At 39.4% G+C, this 15,136-nt stretch overlaps 1 protein-coding gene across 8 annotated transcripts in view; it reads right to left on the bottom strand.

The window, feature by feature from the left end:
* USP31 (ubiquitin specific peptidase 31) overlaps nucleotides 1-15,136 on the bottom strand; it is an 87,566-nt gene that overhangs the window by 26,001 nt on the left and 46,429 nt on the right. For all 8 annotated transcript variants that reach the window (XM_055298002.2, XM_055298003.2, XM_055298001.2 and 5 more), the window contains 2 exons: nucleotides 13,053-13,197; nucleotides 1,382-1,562 (listed from right to left, as the gene is read on the bottom strand). In XM_055298002.2, the coding sequence (XP_055153977.1) occupies nucleotides 1,382-1,562; nucleotides 13,053-13,197 (326 nt within the window). The remainder of the gene's footprint in view (nucleotides 1-1,381; nucleotides 1,563-13,052; nucleotides 13,198-15,136) is intronic.

Below are 15,136 nucleotides of genomic sequence, written 5' to 3'. Positions count from 1 at the left end.
ACACTGGGGCTCAGCTTGGCTGCGGTCTCTTCAGGGACGCCTTCCCTGACCTCCCTGCCTAATGTAGTCTTGCCAGCCTCCCACCATCACACTCTATCATTCTAGTCTGTTTTAGTGCCTTCGACGTGGTATGGACTGTCTGAAGTTAAAGACGTCTGCTTGTTCATAGTCGGTCTGTCCTAGCTAGGATGGAAGCTCCATGAGGACACAGACCCTGTCTGTCTTGTTCCCTGCTGAATCCCCAGTGTTTAGAACCGTGCCCAACGCACTGTAAACAGTAAATACCTGTCAATCAATAGCATAAATATGCATATCAACACATTTTACATTTATGTTATTTACTATGCAGGGAACTTACTTCAAAGCAAAATTTTCAAAGGCTAACATAAAGGCTATTCTAACAAATGTTAAGAAACACTGAGTCCTTTCTCCTTGAAACATATCTGTCTCTTGTTAAAACCCAGGTTACATTCCTACTGTGACATAGTTACTTTAAAAGATAGTCTAAAACACCCATACACTCTTACAGAGGGCATTAGACAAATTTGAGAGAGATTTCTGACTCCCAAATTTCTGACTTACAAACCTGAATGAATGTGTGGTGCCATTTGCCAAGATGGGAAATACTGGAGAGCTAGTTTTAAAAGGAAAGAAAATTTGGACATATTTCAATTCAACTTGGGACATAACACATAAGTTCAATTTGGGACAGAAGACTGAGGGACATGCACCATCCAAGTAGACATGTTAAGAATTAAAAAAATAAAAATAAAAAAGCTGTCAGGAAAGCAGCTGGAAATGGGTCTAGAGCCCCAAGAGAAGCCTGAACTGAAAATACACGTATGAAATCGGACTTTAAAAACTAGATTTCTGGCCAGATGCAGTGGCTCACGCCTATAATCCCAGCACTTTGGGAGGCCAAGGTGGGCGGATCATCTGAGGTCAGGAGTTTGAGACCAGCCTAACCAAATGAGGTTTAGTAGAAACCTCATTTCTACCAAAAATACAAAAAATCCGCTGGGTGTGGTGGCTGGCGCCTATAATCCCAGCTACTCAGAAGGCTGAGGCAAGAGAATCGCTTGAACCTGGGAGGCGGAGGTTGCAGTGAACTAAGATCGTGCAACTACATTCCAGCCTGGGCAACAGAGCGAGACTCCGTATCAAAACAACAACAACAACAACAGAAAACCCAGATTCCTAATTTTACTCTCCCTCGACCAACCCCCCAAATCAGGTCAACTTATACATGTATTCTTTCTAAGTATCAGAATCAAAAATTAACTACTAAAAGTAAGAACTTTTTGCCCATGCTTTTTAAAATGTTTGAAAATACTGAACTTTTACATTCTAGGTACTTACTGGAAAATAATCTGGTTCTCACCTTTTCCCTTGTTGCCCAGTGCAGGCTCGGTTACACACCAACAGGACAATCTTGTCACTGCCTGCTCTTGAGGTGGGCGAATCCATTTTCCCTTGCTTTGCTGCTGTTTGTGTAGGAGAAGACAGTCTATGATAATCTAAGCCAAATTTCAAGTGGTTTAGGTTGTTGTTTAAATGAATTCCTGAAATAGAATAAAAACAACTCATTTTATCTCTTCAAAATTATTTTTATTCACTCATTATGAAGAAATTTACCCAACAGAGAAAAATTTTTTTAATGTCATTATGTAAATTAAACTGCAATCAAAAAAAGAAACATCCTACTTGGATTACTCATCTAGCCGTTAGAGAATTTCTTTAGCATCCATTATTATTTCCTTTAAACTAGCCTTACCTATCTTAAAAACTGAAAATTAAAACTGCTCTTCAGTGAATGTTAGATACAGTTTTAGAAGGGCATGTGTGCTGAGATGATTCACCAAGAAAATTTAGTGAGGTCATGCAACCAGTAATCAAACAAATTTTTAAAAAATAAAGACGAGAATATGTGGAATGTTCTTCAATATTCAATAGCAGTTTCTTCTCCCTGATTAAAGAGCCAGACTTATAAGAAATAAAAGGTAAATTACATACTACATCTACTAGACTCAGAGCCATCAGGAGAATCTTCCAACTTGGAATACAGTCTACTAGACTGGATCAATCCACATTAAAGTTAACAAAAATATATATTTGACAGACACAGTACTGATCCTCCCAAATGCCCCAAAGCAGAGCTCCCTGTCAATCAAAGTACCCAGCAACTCAGCACCCAGCACAACCCCAATAAATGCCTGACTACCTGTTCATTCCTTTAATCCTTTGGAAGTACAGCCTGGGGAAATGACACCCCAGCTGGAGAATAGAAGAAACCCCTCCTAACACCACCATAAATAACACCACCACCAGAAAGAGAATAAAATACAAATGGCCTACACAAAAGTATTTATAGCAGAATGCTGGCAATAACCTCAATACCCAGCAATCTAAGACTCACTGAACCTATTAAGATACCTCAACATTATAACAATTTAAAATGACAAGCACATAGTTAATGCCAATATAAATTCCAGATAGAGTTTTAAAAAACAACACATACAAACCAGAAATAAGAAAAAAGCTGAATCTTTGTCAAGCCACTAGAGGGAAGAAAACTTTTTAAGCTTAAACACCATAAAGAAATCACAAAAGGAACAGGAGTAGATCTTACTTCCTAACCATTTTAAACTCTGGTATGAGAAAATAAAAATAATAGATATCTGAAGTTGAGAAAATAAACTTGTTTCCGAGGTTCTTGGCAGAGGTAAGGGTGGGAAGACCTGTTCTCCTAGAATTGATGAGGACTCCTGATGAGATAAGGGGATGCCACATTGTCAACTGCACAGAAATCAAGCTCTGTGTTCAAACTGTGGACCCATTTACTGCCAGCTGTGTGAGCTGAGAGTGGTTACTTCATCTCCAAGTCTCAGCTTCCTCACAGGTAACGTGGGGAAAGCAGTAGCCTCATTATGTATTGAACAAAACACCTGTTAAGGCCTTAAGATAGAGGCTAACACGCACTCAATAAGGCAGTCTCTGGCTAGAATACAATAACCTTTGGATTCACCAAATTCACTTATAAATAGAAGCTCAGTGTTAACCCTAAGCAACCGGGGTGGGAACAGGATTTTGAGAAACTTTCAGTTGAACAAACATTACCTGGGCTCTTGCTGCATATTAAGAACTATACTGCACTGCTGGGTACAGCAAGATAAAGCAAAATGTGGCCCCAGCTCCAGAGAACTTCACAGTGTGGTGGGAAGGACAGAGAAGAAAACAAATCATTTCCACATAACATGCTGGTGTGAGAGATTAACAGAAGTTACCCGCCCAGAAGAGCAGGAGTTCGCCAGCCAGCCTGCAGGTAAAGGGAGTGAGGAAAGGCTCTCTGGACAAGATAATTTAGGTATTTTTTACTGTAATGCAATAAAATTAGAAACAATCCAAACAAAAACACATACAGGCAAATGTAACAACTGGAAAAGAAAGACAAACAAGCACCTGGGTCAAAGAAAAATAAGTGAAATAATAGACTATCTAGAAAATATTGTAAATATGAGTAGACCAGAGAAAACTGAATTATAAGCTGGCATTGGAGAAAGCTGGCCAACCCAATATACAGGATCACCAAAAGAATCAGAAACTGGAGGCGCCAGAGGCCTCTGGAAGTAGAGGGTGAAGTAAAAGAGGAATTAAAATAAGGACTTTCAACAAGAGCACCAAGACCATTCAATGAGAACAGTACAATCTCTTCATCAAATGGTGCTGGGACAAGTATTATATTTACTTGCCCCAGAATGGAGTTTGGTCCCTACCTCATACAATTTATAAAAATTAACTTAAAATGTATCAACAACCTAAATATAAGAGCTAAAACTACAAAACTCAGAAGAAAACACAGAGTAAATCTTTATGACCTTGGATGTGGTGACGGATTCTTAGATATGACAACAAAATTATGAGCAACAAAAGAAAAGACAGACTTCATCAAAATGAAGAACTTTCGTATATCAAAGAACACTATCAAGAAAGAGAAAAAACCCAGAGAATGGAATAAAATACTTGCAAGTCATATATCCCATAAGGGTCTGGTATTATACATCCTTACAAAGAATTCTTACAACTCAACAAAAACAACTCAACAAAAAGATAATGCAATTTAAAATGGGAAAAAGACTTGAATAGATATTTCTCCAAAGAGAATATATAAATGGCCAAACAAGCACATGACAAGATGTTCATCATCATTTACTATTAGAGAAATGCAAGTCAAAACCTCAATGAAGTAACACTTCACATTCACCAGGATGGCTAAAATCAAAAAGATGAAAAATAAATGTTGGCAAAGATGTGGAGAAATTAGAACTCTCATCTATTGTTGGTGGAAATGTAAAATGATCCAGCTCCTGTGGAAAACTGTTTGGCAATTCCCCAAGAAGATAACCATAGAATTATGATATGATCCATCAATTCCGCTCCTAGGTATATACCCAAAAGAACTGAAAACAGATATTCAAACAAATACTTGTACACAAATGCTCATAGTAGGACTATTCATAATAGACAAAAGGTAGGAAAAAAAATGCCCATCAATAGATTAATGGATAAACAAAATGTGGTACATGCACATGTATGCATGGAATAATGTTCAGCCATTAAAAAGGAATGAAGTGGATCCGTTCCAAGATGGCCGAACAGGAACAGCTCTGGTCTGCAGTTCTCAGCATGATCGACGCAGAAGATGGGTGATTTCTGCATTTCCAACTGAGGTACCTGGTTCATCTCATTGGGAGGTTGGACAGTGGGTGCCGCCCACGGAGGGTGAGCTGAAGCAGGGTGGGGCGTTGCCTCACCCGGGAAGCTCAAGAGGTCAGGGGATTTCCCTTTCCTAGCCAAGGGAAGCTGTGACAGACTGTACCTGGAAAAATGGGACACTTCTGCCCAAATACTGCGCTTTTCCCAAGGTCTCAGCAACCGGCAGACAAAGAGATTCTCTCCCGTGCCCGGCTCGGTGGGTCCCACGCCCACGGAGCCTTGCTTACTGCTAGCGCAGCAGTCTGAGAAAGAACTGTGAGGCGGCAGCCTGGCTGGGAGAGGGGCATCCACCATTGCTGAGGCTTGAGTAGGTAAACAAAGCGGCCAGGAAGCTCGAACTGGGCAGAGCCCCCCTGCAGCTCAGCAAGGCCTGCTGCCTCTACAGACTCCACCTCTGTGGGCAGGGCATAGCTGAACAAAAGGCAGCAGACAGCTTCTGCAGACTTAAAGGTCCTTGTCTGACAGCTCTGAAGAGAGCAGTGTTTCTCCCAGCACGGCATCTGAGCTCTGAAAATGGACAGACTGCCTCCTCAAGTGGGTCCCTGACTCCCATGTAGCCTAACTGGGAGACACCTCCCAGAAGGAGCCAACAGACACCTCATACAGGCGGGTGCCCGTCTGGGACGAAGCTTCCAGAGGAAGGATCAGGCAGCAATATTTGCTGTTCTGCAGCCTCCACTGGTGATACCCAGGCAAACAGGGTCTGGAGTGGAACTCCAGCAAACTTCAACAGACCTGCAGCTGAGGGACCTGATCGTTAGAAGGAAAACTAACAAACAGAAAGGAATAGCACCAACATCAACAAAAACGACATCTACACCAAAATCTGTAGGTCATCAACATCAAAGATCAACGGTAAATAAAACTACAAAGATGGGGAGAAACCAGAGCAGAAAGGCTGAAAATTCTAAAAACCAGAGCACCTCCTCTCCTCCAAAGGATTGCAGCTCCTCACCAGCAATGGAACAAAGCTGGATGGAGAATGACTTTGATGAGTTGACAGAAGTAGGCTTCAGAAGGTTGGTTCTCTGAGCTAAAGAAGCATGTTCAAACCCATCGCAAGGAAGCTAAAAACCTTGAAAAAAAGGTTAGACGAATGGCTAACTAGAATAAACAGTGAAGAGAAGAGCTTAAATGACCTGATGGAGCTGAAAACCATGGCATGAGAACTTTGTGATGCATGCACAAGCTTCAATAGCCAATTCGATCAAGTGGAAGAAAGGGTATCAGTGACTGAAGATCAAATTAATGAAATAAAGCGAGAACACAAGGTTAGAGAAAAAAGAGTAAAAAGAAATGAACAAAGCTTCCAAGAAATATGGGGCTATGTGAAAAGACCAAATCTATGTTTGACTGCTGTACCTGAAAGCAATGGGAAGAATGGAACCAAGTTGGAAAACACTCTTCAGGATATTATCCAGGAGAACTTCCCTAACCTAGCAAGGCAGGCCAACATTCAAATTCAGGAAATACAGAGAACACCACAAAGATACTCCTCGAGAAGAGCAACCCCAAGACACATAATTGTCAGAATCACCAAGGTTGAAATGAAGGAAAAAATGTTAAGGGCAGCCAGAGTGAAAGGTCAGGTTACCCACAAAGGGAAGCCCATCAGACTAACAGCAGATCTCTCAGCAGAAACCCTACAAGCCAGAAGAGAGTGGGGCCAATATTCAACATTCTTAAAGAAAAGAATTTTCAACCCAAAATTTATATCCAGCCAAACTAAGCTTCATAAGTGAAAGAGAAATAAAATCCTTTACAGACAAGCAAATGCTGAGAGATTTTGTCACCACCAGGCCTGCCTTACAAGAGCTCCTGAAGGAAGCACTAAACATGGAAAGGAACAACTGGTACCAGCCACTGCAAAAACATGCCAAATTGTAAAGACCATCAATGCTAGGAAGAAACTGCATCAATTAACGGGGAGAATAACCAACTAACATCATAATAACGGGATCAAATTCACACACAACAATATTAACCTTAAATGTAAATGGGCTAAATGCCCCAATTAAAAGACAGACTGGCAAATTGGATAGAGTCAAGACCCATCAGTGTGCTGTATTCAGGAGACCCATCTCATGTGCAGAGACACACATAGGCTGAAAATAAAGGATAGAAGAAGATCTACCAAGCAAATGGAAAGCAAAAAATGCAGGGGTTGCAATCCTAGTCTCTCATAAAACAGACTTTAAACCAACAAAGATCAAAAGAGAAAAAGAAGGCCATTACATAATGGTATAGGGATCAATTCAACAAGAGGAGCTAACTATCCTAAAATATACATGCACCCAATACAAGAGCACCCAGATTCATAAGGCAAGTCCCTAGAGACCTACAAAGAGACTTAGACTCCCACACAATAATGGGAGACTTTAACATCCCACTGTCAATATTATATCAACAAGACAGAAGGTTAACAAGTCCAAGGATATCCAGGACTTGAACTCACCTCTGCACCAAGCAGACCTAATAGACATCTACATAACTCTCCACCCCAAATCAACAGAATATACATTCTTCTCAGCACCATATCGCACTTATTCTAAAACTGACCACATAATTGGAAGTAAAGCACTCCTCAGCAACTGTAAAAGAACAGAAACCACAACAAACTGTCTCTCAGACCACCGTGCAATCAAATTAGAACTCAGGATTAAGAAACTCACTCAAAACTGTACAACTACATGGAAATTGAAGAACCTGCTCCTGAATGACTACTGGGTAAATAACAAAATGAAGGCAGAAATAAAGATGTTCTTTGAAACCAATGAGAACAAAGACACAACGTACCAGAATCTCTGGGACACATTTAAAGCAGTGTGTAGAGGGAAATTTATAGCACTAAATGCCCACAAGAGAAAGCAGGAAAGATTTAAAATCAACACCCTAACATCACAATTAAAAGAACTAGAGAAGCAAGAGCAAACACATTCAAAAGCTAGCAGAAGGCAAGAAATAACTAAGATCAGAGCAGAACTGAAGGAGATAGAGATACAAAAAACCCTTCAAAAAAATAAATGAATCTAGGAGCTGGTTTTTTGAAAAGATCAACAAAATTGATAGACCACTAGCAAGACTAATAAAGAAAAAAAGAGAGAAGAATCAAATAGACGCAATAAAAATGATAAAGGGGATATCACCACTGATCCCACAGAAATACAAACTACCATCAGAGAATACTATAAACACCTCTACACAAATACACTAGAAAATCTAGAAGAAATGGATAAACTCCTGGACACATACACCCTCCCAAGACTAAACCAGGCAGTTGAATCTCTGAATAGACTAATAACAGGCTCTGAAATTGAGGCAATAATTAATAGCCTACCAACCAAAAAGAGTCCAGGACCAGACGGATTCACAGCCAAATTCTAGGAGCTGGTACCATTCCTTCTGAAACTATTCCAATCAACAGAAAAAGAGGGAATCCTCCCTAACTCATTTTATGAGACCAGCATCATCCTGATACCAAAGCCTGGCAGAGACATAGCAAATAAAAGAATTTTAGACCAATATCTCTGACGAACATCGATGCAAAAATCCTCAATAAAATACTGGCAAACCGAATCCAGCAGCACATCAAAAAGCTTATCCACCATGATCAAGTGGGCTTCACCCCTGGGATGCAAGGCTGGTTCAACATACGCAAATCAATAAACGTAATCCATCACATAAACAGAACCAATGACAAAAACCATATGATTATCGCAATAGATGCAGAAAAGGCCTTCAACGAAATTCAACAGCCCTTCATGCTAAAAACTCTCAATAAATTAGGTATTGATGGAACGTATATCAAAATAATAAGAGCTATTTATGACAAACCCACAGCCAATATCATACTGAATGGGCAAAACATGTAAGCATTCCCTTTGAAAACTGGCACAAGACAAGGATGCCCTCTCTCACCACTCCTATTAAATATAGTGTTGGAAGTTCTGGCCAGGGCAATCAGTCAAGAGAAAGAAATAAAGGGTATTCAATTAGGAAAAGAGGAAGTCAAATTGTCCCTGTTTGCAGATGACATGATTGTATATTTAGAAAACCCCATCGTCTCAGCCCAAAATCTCCTTAAGCTGATTAGCAACTTCAGCAAAGTCTCAGGATACAAAATCAATGTACAAAAATCACAAGCATTCCTATACACCAATAACAGACAGAGAGCCAAATCCTGAGTGAACTCCCATTCACAATTGCTTCAAAGAGAATAAAATACCTAGGAATCCAACTTACAAAGAATGTGAAGGACCTCTTCAAGGAAAACTACAAACCACTGCTCAATGAAATAAAAGAGGACACAAACAAATGGAAGAACATTCCATGCTCATGGATAGGAAGAATCAATATCATGAAAATGGCCATACTGCCCAGGGTAATTTATAGATTCCATGCCATCCCCATCAAGCTACCAATGACTTTCTTCACAGAATTGGAAAAAACTACTTTAAAATTCATATGGAACCAAAAAAGAGCCCGCATTGCCAAGACAATCCTAAGCAAAAAGAACAAAGCTGGAGGCATCACGCTACCTAACTTCAAACTATACTACAAGGCTACAGTAACCAAAACAGCATGGTACTGGTACCGGTACCAAAACAGAGAGATAGATCAATGGAACAGAACAGAGGCCTCAGAAGTAACACCACACATCTACAACCATCTGATCTTTGACAAACCTGACAAAAACAAGAAATGGGGAAAGGATTCCCTATTTAATAAATGGTGCTGGGAAAACTGGCTAGCCATATGTAGAAAGCTGAAACTGGATCTCTTCCTTACACCTTATACAAAAATTAATTCAAGGTGGATTAAAGACTTAAATCTTAGACCTAGAACCATAAAAACACTAGAAGAAAACCTAGGCAATATCTTTAGGGACATAGGCATAAGCAAGGACTTCATGACTAAAACACCAAAAGCAAAGGCAACAAAAGCCAAAATAGATAAACGGGATCTAATTAAACTAAAGAGCTTCTGCACGGCAAAAGAAACCACCATCAGAGTGAACAGGCAACCTACAGAATGGGAGAAAATTTCTGCAATCTACCCATTTGACAAAGGGCTAATATCCAGAATCTACAAAGAACTCAAATTTACAAGAAAAAAACAACCCCATCAATAAGTGGGCAAAGGACACTTCTCAAAAGAAAACATTTATGCAGCCAACAGACACATGAAAAAATGCTCATCATCACTGGTCATCAGAGAAATGCAAATCAAAACCACAATGAGATACCACCTCATGCAAATTAGAATGGCAATCATCAAAAAGTCAGGAAACAACAGATGCTGGAGAGTATGTGGAGAAATAGGAATGCTTTCACACTGTTGGTGGGAGTGTAAATTAGTTCAACCATTGTGGAAGACAGTGTCGCAATTCCTCAAGGATCTAGAACTAGAATTACCATTTGACCCAGCAATCCCATTACTGGTATATACCCAAAGGATTATATATCATGCTCTAAAAAGACACATGCACATGCACATAAAAAATTAACTCAAAATAGTTCAAAAAACTGTAATATAAGAGCTAAAACTATAAAACTCTTAAAAGAAATTATGGGGTAAATCTTTATGACTTTGGATTTGATAAAGTGTCAGATATGACAACAAAAGCACAAGCAACAAAAAAAAAATAGATAAACTGGACTTCAACAAAACGAAGAACTTTTGTGTTTCAAAGGACATTATCAGGTAGTTAAAAGACCACCCACAGAATAGGAGAAAATATTTGCAAATCATATATCTGATAAGGGTCTAGTATTCAGCATATGTGAAAATTCCTAAAACTCAACAACAAAAAGCAAACAACGCAGTTTTAAAATGGGCAAAATATTTGAATAGACATTTTTCCAAATATGATATATAAATGGCCAACAAGCACAAGAAAAGATGCTCAACATCATGTCAGTCACAAACACAAATCAAAACCATAATGAGATACCACTTCATACCCACTACAATGGCTAAAATTAAAGAGTCAGATAATAATCAAGTGTTGGCGAGGATGTAGAGAAACTGGAACCCTCAAACACTGCTGATAAAAATGTAACATGGTGCAGCCACTTTGGAAAACAGTCTGTAAGTTCCTCCAAATGATTAAACGTAGAGTTACCACACAACCCAGCAGTTCTATTCCCAGGTATGAAGAGAAACGAAAACATAAGTCCACACAAAAACTTGTGTGGAATGTTCACAGGAGCATTATTCATATTAGCCAGAAGGTGGAAACAACCCAAATATTCATTAACAATGAATAAACAAAATGTGATCTATTCAAACAATAAAATATTATTTGGCCATAAAAAGGAATTAAGTATGATATATGCTACAACATGAATGAATCTTGAAAACATCACACTAAGTAAAGCCAGTCACAAAATACCATATATTTTATGATTCCATTTATATGGAAGTCTAGACTAGGGAAATCTGTAGAAACAGAAAGTAGAATAGTGGGCTGCGTGTGGTGGCTCATGCCTGTAATCCCAGCACTTTGGGAGGCTGAGGCAGGTGGATCACTTGAGGTCAGGAGTTCGAGACCAGCCTGGCCAACATGGTGAAACCCCATCTCTACTAAAAATATAAAAATTTGCCAGGTGTGGTGACATGCGCCTGTGATCCCAGCTACTCAGGAGGCTAAGGTTGCAGTGAGACAAGATTGTGCCACTGCACTCCAGCCTGAGTGACAAAGCAAGACTCTGTCTCAAAAAGAAAAAAAGAGAGAAAGTAGAATAGTGACTGCTTAGAGCTTGGCAGGATGGGGAAACTGCAAGGTACCTTGGGGAGACAAAGTAGGAGCTAATGAGAATAGAAGCTGGAGAAGTGAATCCTCAGCACAGCAAATGGTAGGGAACATGGAAAAGCACATGGCATGTCTGAGAAACAAAGAGTAACCTGAAAGAGAAGACCCGAGGAAGGAGAGGAAATGGAGTAGAGAGACTGGAAAGAAAGGCAAGGACCAAATCATGGCGCGGGAGGAGGGTGTTATGCTCGTTCCAAGGTGTTTAGATTTGATCTTAGAAAAGGGGAACCACTGGTAAATCAATAGCATGTAACATGATCAGAACTGTGTATGAGAATAAGTCTGTGGAGAAATAACTAGACAGGAGAAAGCTCAGTGGTAAAGATAAAAACTTACTGGAAAAGCTCAGCTGGGACTGGCCTGAACTACGTCAGTGGCAGTAGAATAAAGGGGAAAAATGCAGTGTGTGTCAACAGCTCTATGAGAATTTTGAAGGAGAAGTTATCAAGCTTGGATCCAGTTTGAGTAAAGAGGAGGATAGCAGTGCCATTATTTCTAGAAAAAATGCAGGAGCAACCAATCTAAGAAAGAAAGGCTAAGGGTAAGATGCCTGTAGGATTTCTAAGTAGAAATTCCAGTAGGGAGGTGGAAGTCAAGGAATGGAACTGGAATCAAAAGAAAAGTGGAGGCTGGGGGGGAATTCAGTTAAAAAAATCAAGGTGTGGAAAATCCTGGTAAGAGCGGCAGTTCCCACTTTAGCTTGCATCACGATCACTAAAGGGCTTGTTTACCAGAGTTTCTCCTTTACTAGGTGTGGAGTAAGGACCAAGAATTTGCATTTCTAACCAGTTCCCAAGTAATACTGATGCATTAATAACCACCAGGGTAGAGCAAAAGAAGAGGAGCCCTAGGAGGAACTCTGAAGAATGCTGTGGCCAGGAACAAAGTCTTAGTTGCTTGGTAACTCTTAAAATCAGAATAACCCCGTAACTCCAGGCACAGTGGGGAGACAAGCTAAGTTCCAAATCACAGCCCAAACCGCAGTAAGAGGAACAATACTGTCCAGGGCTTTACTTCATTTTGCTGCCTATCAGTGAAGAGTTACATGCAAATTTCTTAAAAGCAGGTACCAAGAAAACATTCTGCAGCAAAAATATTAGAATCTTAAGAGCTGATAGCAAAATTAAAAAAAAAAAAAAAAAAAACCTATGGCATAGTATATCTTCCTGAATGTCATGATAAGATGCCAAAAAGGCTACTTAAAGGAGGTCACAGTCAGTCCTGAATCTCAATAAGAGGTTTTCCCAACTAAACTATGGATATATCTTTGCCTAAAACAGTAAAAGCTGCCTTCTTCTACAAAAATATTACTATAAGATTTTTACCATTATACCATCATAAAAAAATTATGTGTATTTTACAATTTAAAAAAAATGTATATTGTTATATAACAGACAACTAAAAGGGTAGACTATAGTTAAACCTGCAAACCCAGGTGGTATTATGGAAACAGGAGCTCACTTACCTCTTTGACTGAGAATTCCTTCAGGCCTAAATATTTCGGGAGTCTCAAAGGCAAAAATGCAGTCGCTTTCATGGACTGTTTCCAGATCGTCTGTATCACAAAAGGAACGATGGAACCCATCATAGTACATTTCTGTTAACACAATCTAAAAATAGGAAAAATGTAAACAGTTGGGTAACTGGAAATTTGATACTAATTGATCTCCCAATTCTATGAACTTCTCCAGACCATCAGGACTGGCAGTGGTCTGAGAGAGCTCTGAAACATCTCACAGAGCCCACTTTATTTGCCTTTAATGAGAGAATCCTGGAAGCACAGTAGCCTCTGTAATCATATAACAATATACAGTCACCCCTCCATATCTGTGGGTGCTACATCTGTGGATTCAACCAACTGCAGATCAAAAATATTCAGAAGAAAAAAAAAGGATGATTGAATGTATACTGAACAGAGAGTCTTTTTTTCTTGTCATTATTCCCTAAACAACACAGCATAACAACTATTTACATAACATTTATACTGTATTAAATATTATAAGCTATCTGGAGATGATTTAAAGTATATTGGAGGTACAACTATTATGTATCCATAAAATAAAAAGTAAAAAATAAATAAAGTATACAGAATGATATGCTTAGGTTCTATGCAAATACTGTGCCATGTTATAAAAGGGATTAAAGCACTGTGGATTTTGGTATCCTAGTGCAAGGGTTCCTACAACCAATCCCATGGACACTGAGGGACACCTGTACTCTGATGCAGAACTCTATGACTCTAACTCCAGAGTTTCTCTAAGTTCTAGTGTAGAAGAGAACCAGGAGATCATAATGTCTAACCTCCGTTTCACTGAAAGAAGAGAAGCCAAGAGACTTGACTAAAGTTCTACAACGATTCAGCCTCATGTCAAGGACAGAATCCACATCTGACTCTGAGGCTTTCTCCCATATCATTTCATTTTCTATTTTTCAAGCCTAAACCATGGATATTTGTATTGAAAAAAAAAAAATCAACTCAAATGTCCAAAAATACTAACTAGTTAGGTGTAGTATAGCCTTACTGGAATTATAAAGCTACTAAAAAGAATAAACTATATATTTGCACTAACATGCAAAAGTCTAAGTAAATACAAAGCAAGGTAAAAATAATATGTGTAAATGATTCTACTTATATAAAATAATGTATATATGCATGGAAAAAATCTAAATGAATACTATATAACATAGTGTTAAAGTTAGTAACCCTTAGCATTAAGATACCTAGCATGAGATACTTCCTCTTTCGGTTATATTTCTGAAATGGTTATTTTACAATAAAACAGAAAAACAGGACAGGCATGGTGGCTTAATCCTGTAATCCCAGCACTTTGGGAGGCCAAGACAGAAGGACTGCTTGAGGCCAGGAGTTCAAGACCAGCCTGGGCAACATGCCAAAACCTCGTCTGTATGAAAAATACAAAAATCAGCTGGGTGTGGTGGCATGCGCCTACAGTCCCCACTACTTGGGAAGCTGAGGTGGGAGGACTGCTTGAGCCCACAAGGTTGAGGCTGCAGTGAGCCATGATTGCACTAATGCACTCCAGCCTGGGCAAGAGTGAGACCCTGTCTCAATCAATCCATACGTACATACATACATACAAACAAACAAACAAAACAGAAAAACAAAAGATGGAGAACACTGGAGACATTTAAAGACTTCATTATAGCTCAGCCGCGCTGTCTAGTGAAAAAGCACTGGATTGGGCATGCAGGTTCCAGTCCGGCCTGTCACCAACCAGCCCTGCAAACCTGAACAAGTCACATGGCTTTTCTGAGCCTCTTTCAAATAAGGGAGTTGGACTGGACCCCTGAGGTCCCCTCTACCAGCACTAACATTCTGCAAATCTACCAAGTAAAAGGGGTTGGTGGTATATTCCACAAATAGTCCAGCAAAAATGTTCCTGGCACATTTTCCTTCTAATGAATTTAATGACCATGTTGTTTTTCTGCCAGTGAACATGCAAGTAAAATTCACTCTCTTCAGCAAACTGAGGTCAACAGCAAACTTGTAATTATTTCACCAATTTAAACCACATGCAAAAGGAGCCA

This window comes from Symphalangus syndactylus, chromosome 11 (assembly GCF_028878055.3).
Source record: "Symphalangus syndactylus isolate Jambi chromosome 11, NHGRI_mSymSyn1-v2.1_pri, whole genome shotgun sequence".
Classification (NCBI taxonomy): domain Eukaryota; kingdom Metazoa; phylum Chordata; class Mammalia; order Primates; family Hylobatidae; genus Symphalangus; species Symphalangus syndactylus.
Note: the sequence above shows the minus strand (reverse complement) of the source record. Positions and strands in the feature narration are given on the sequence as shown.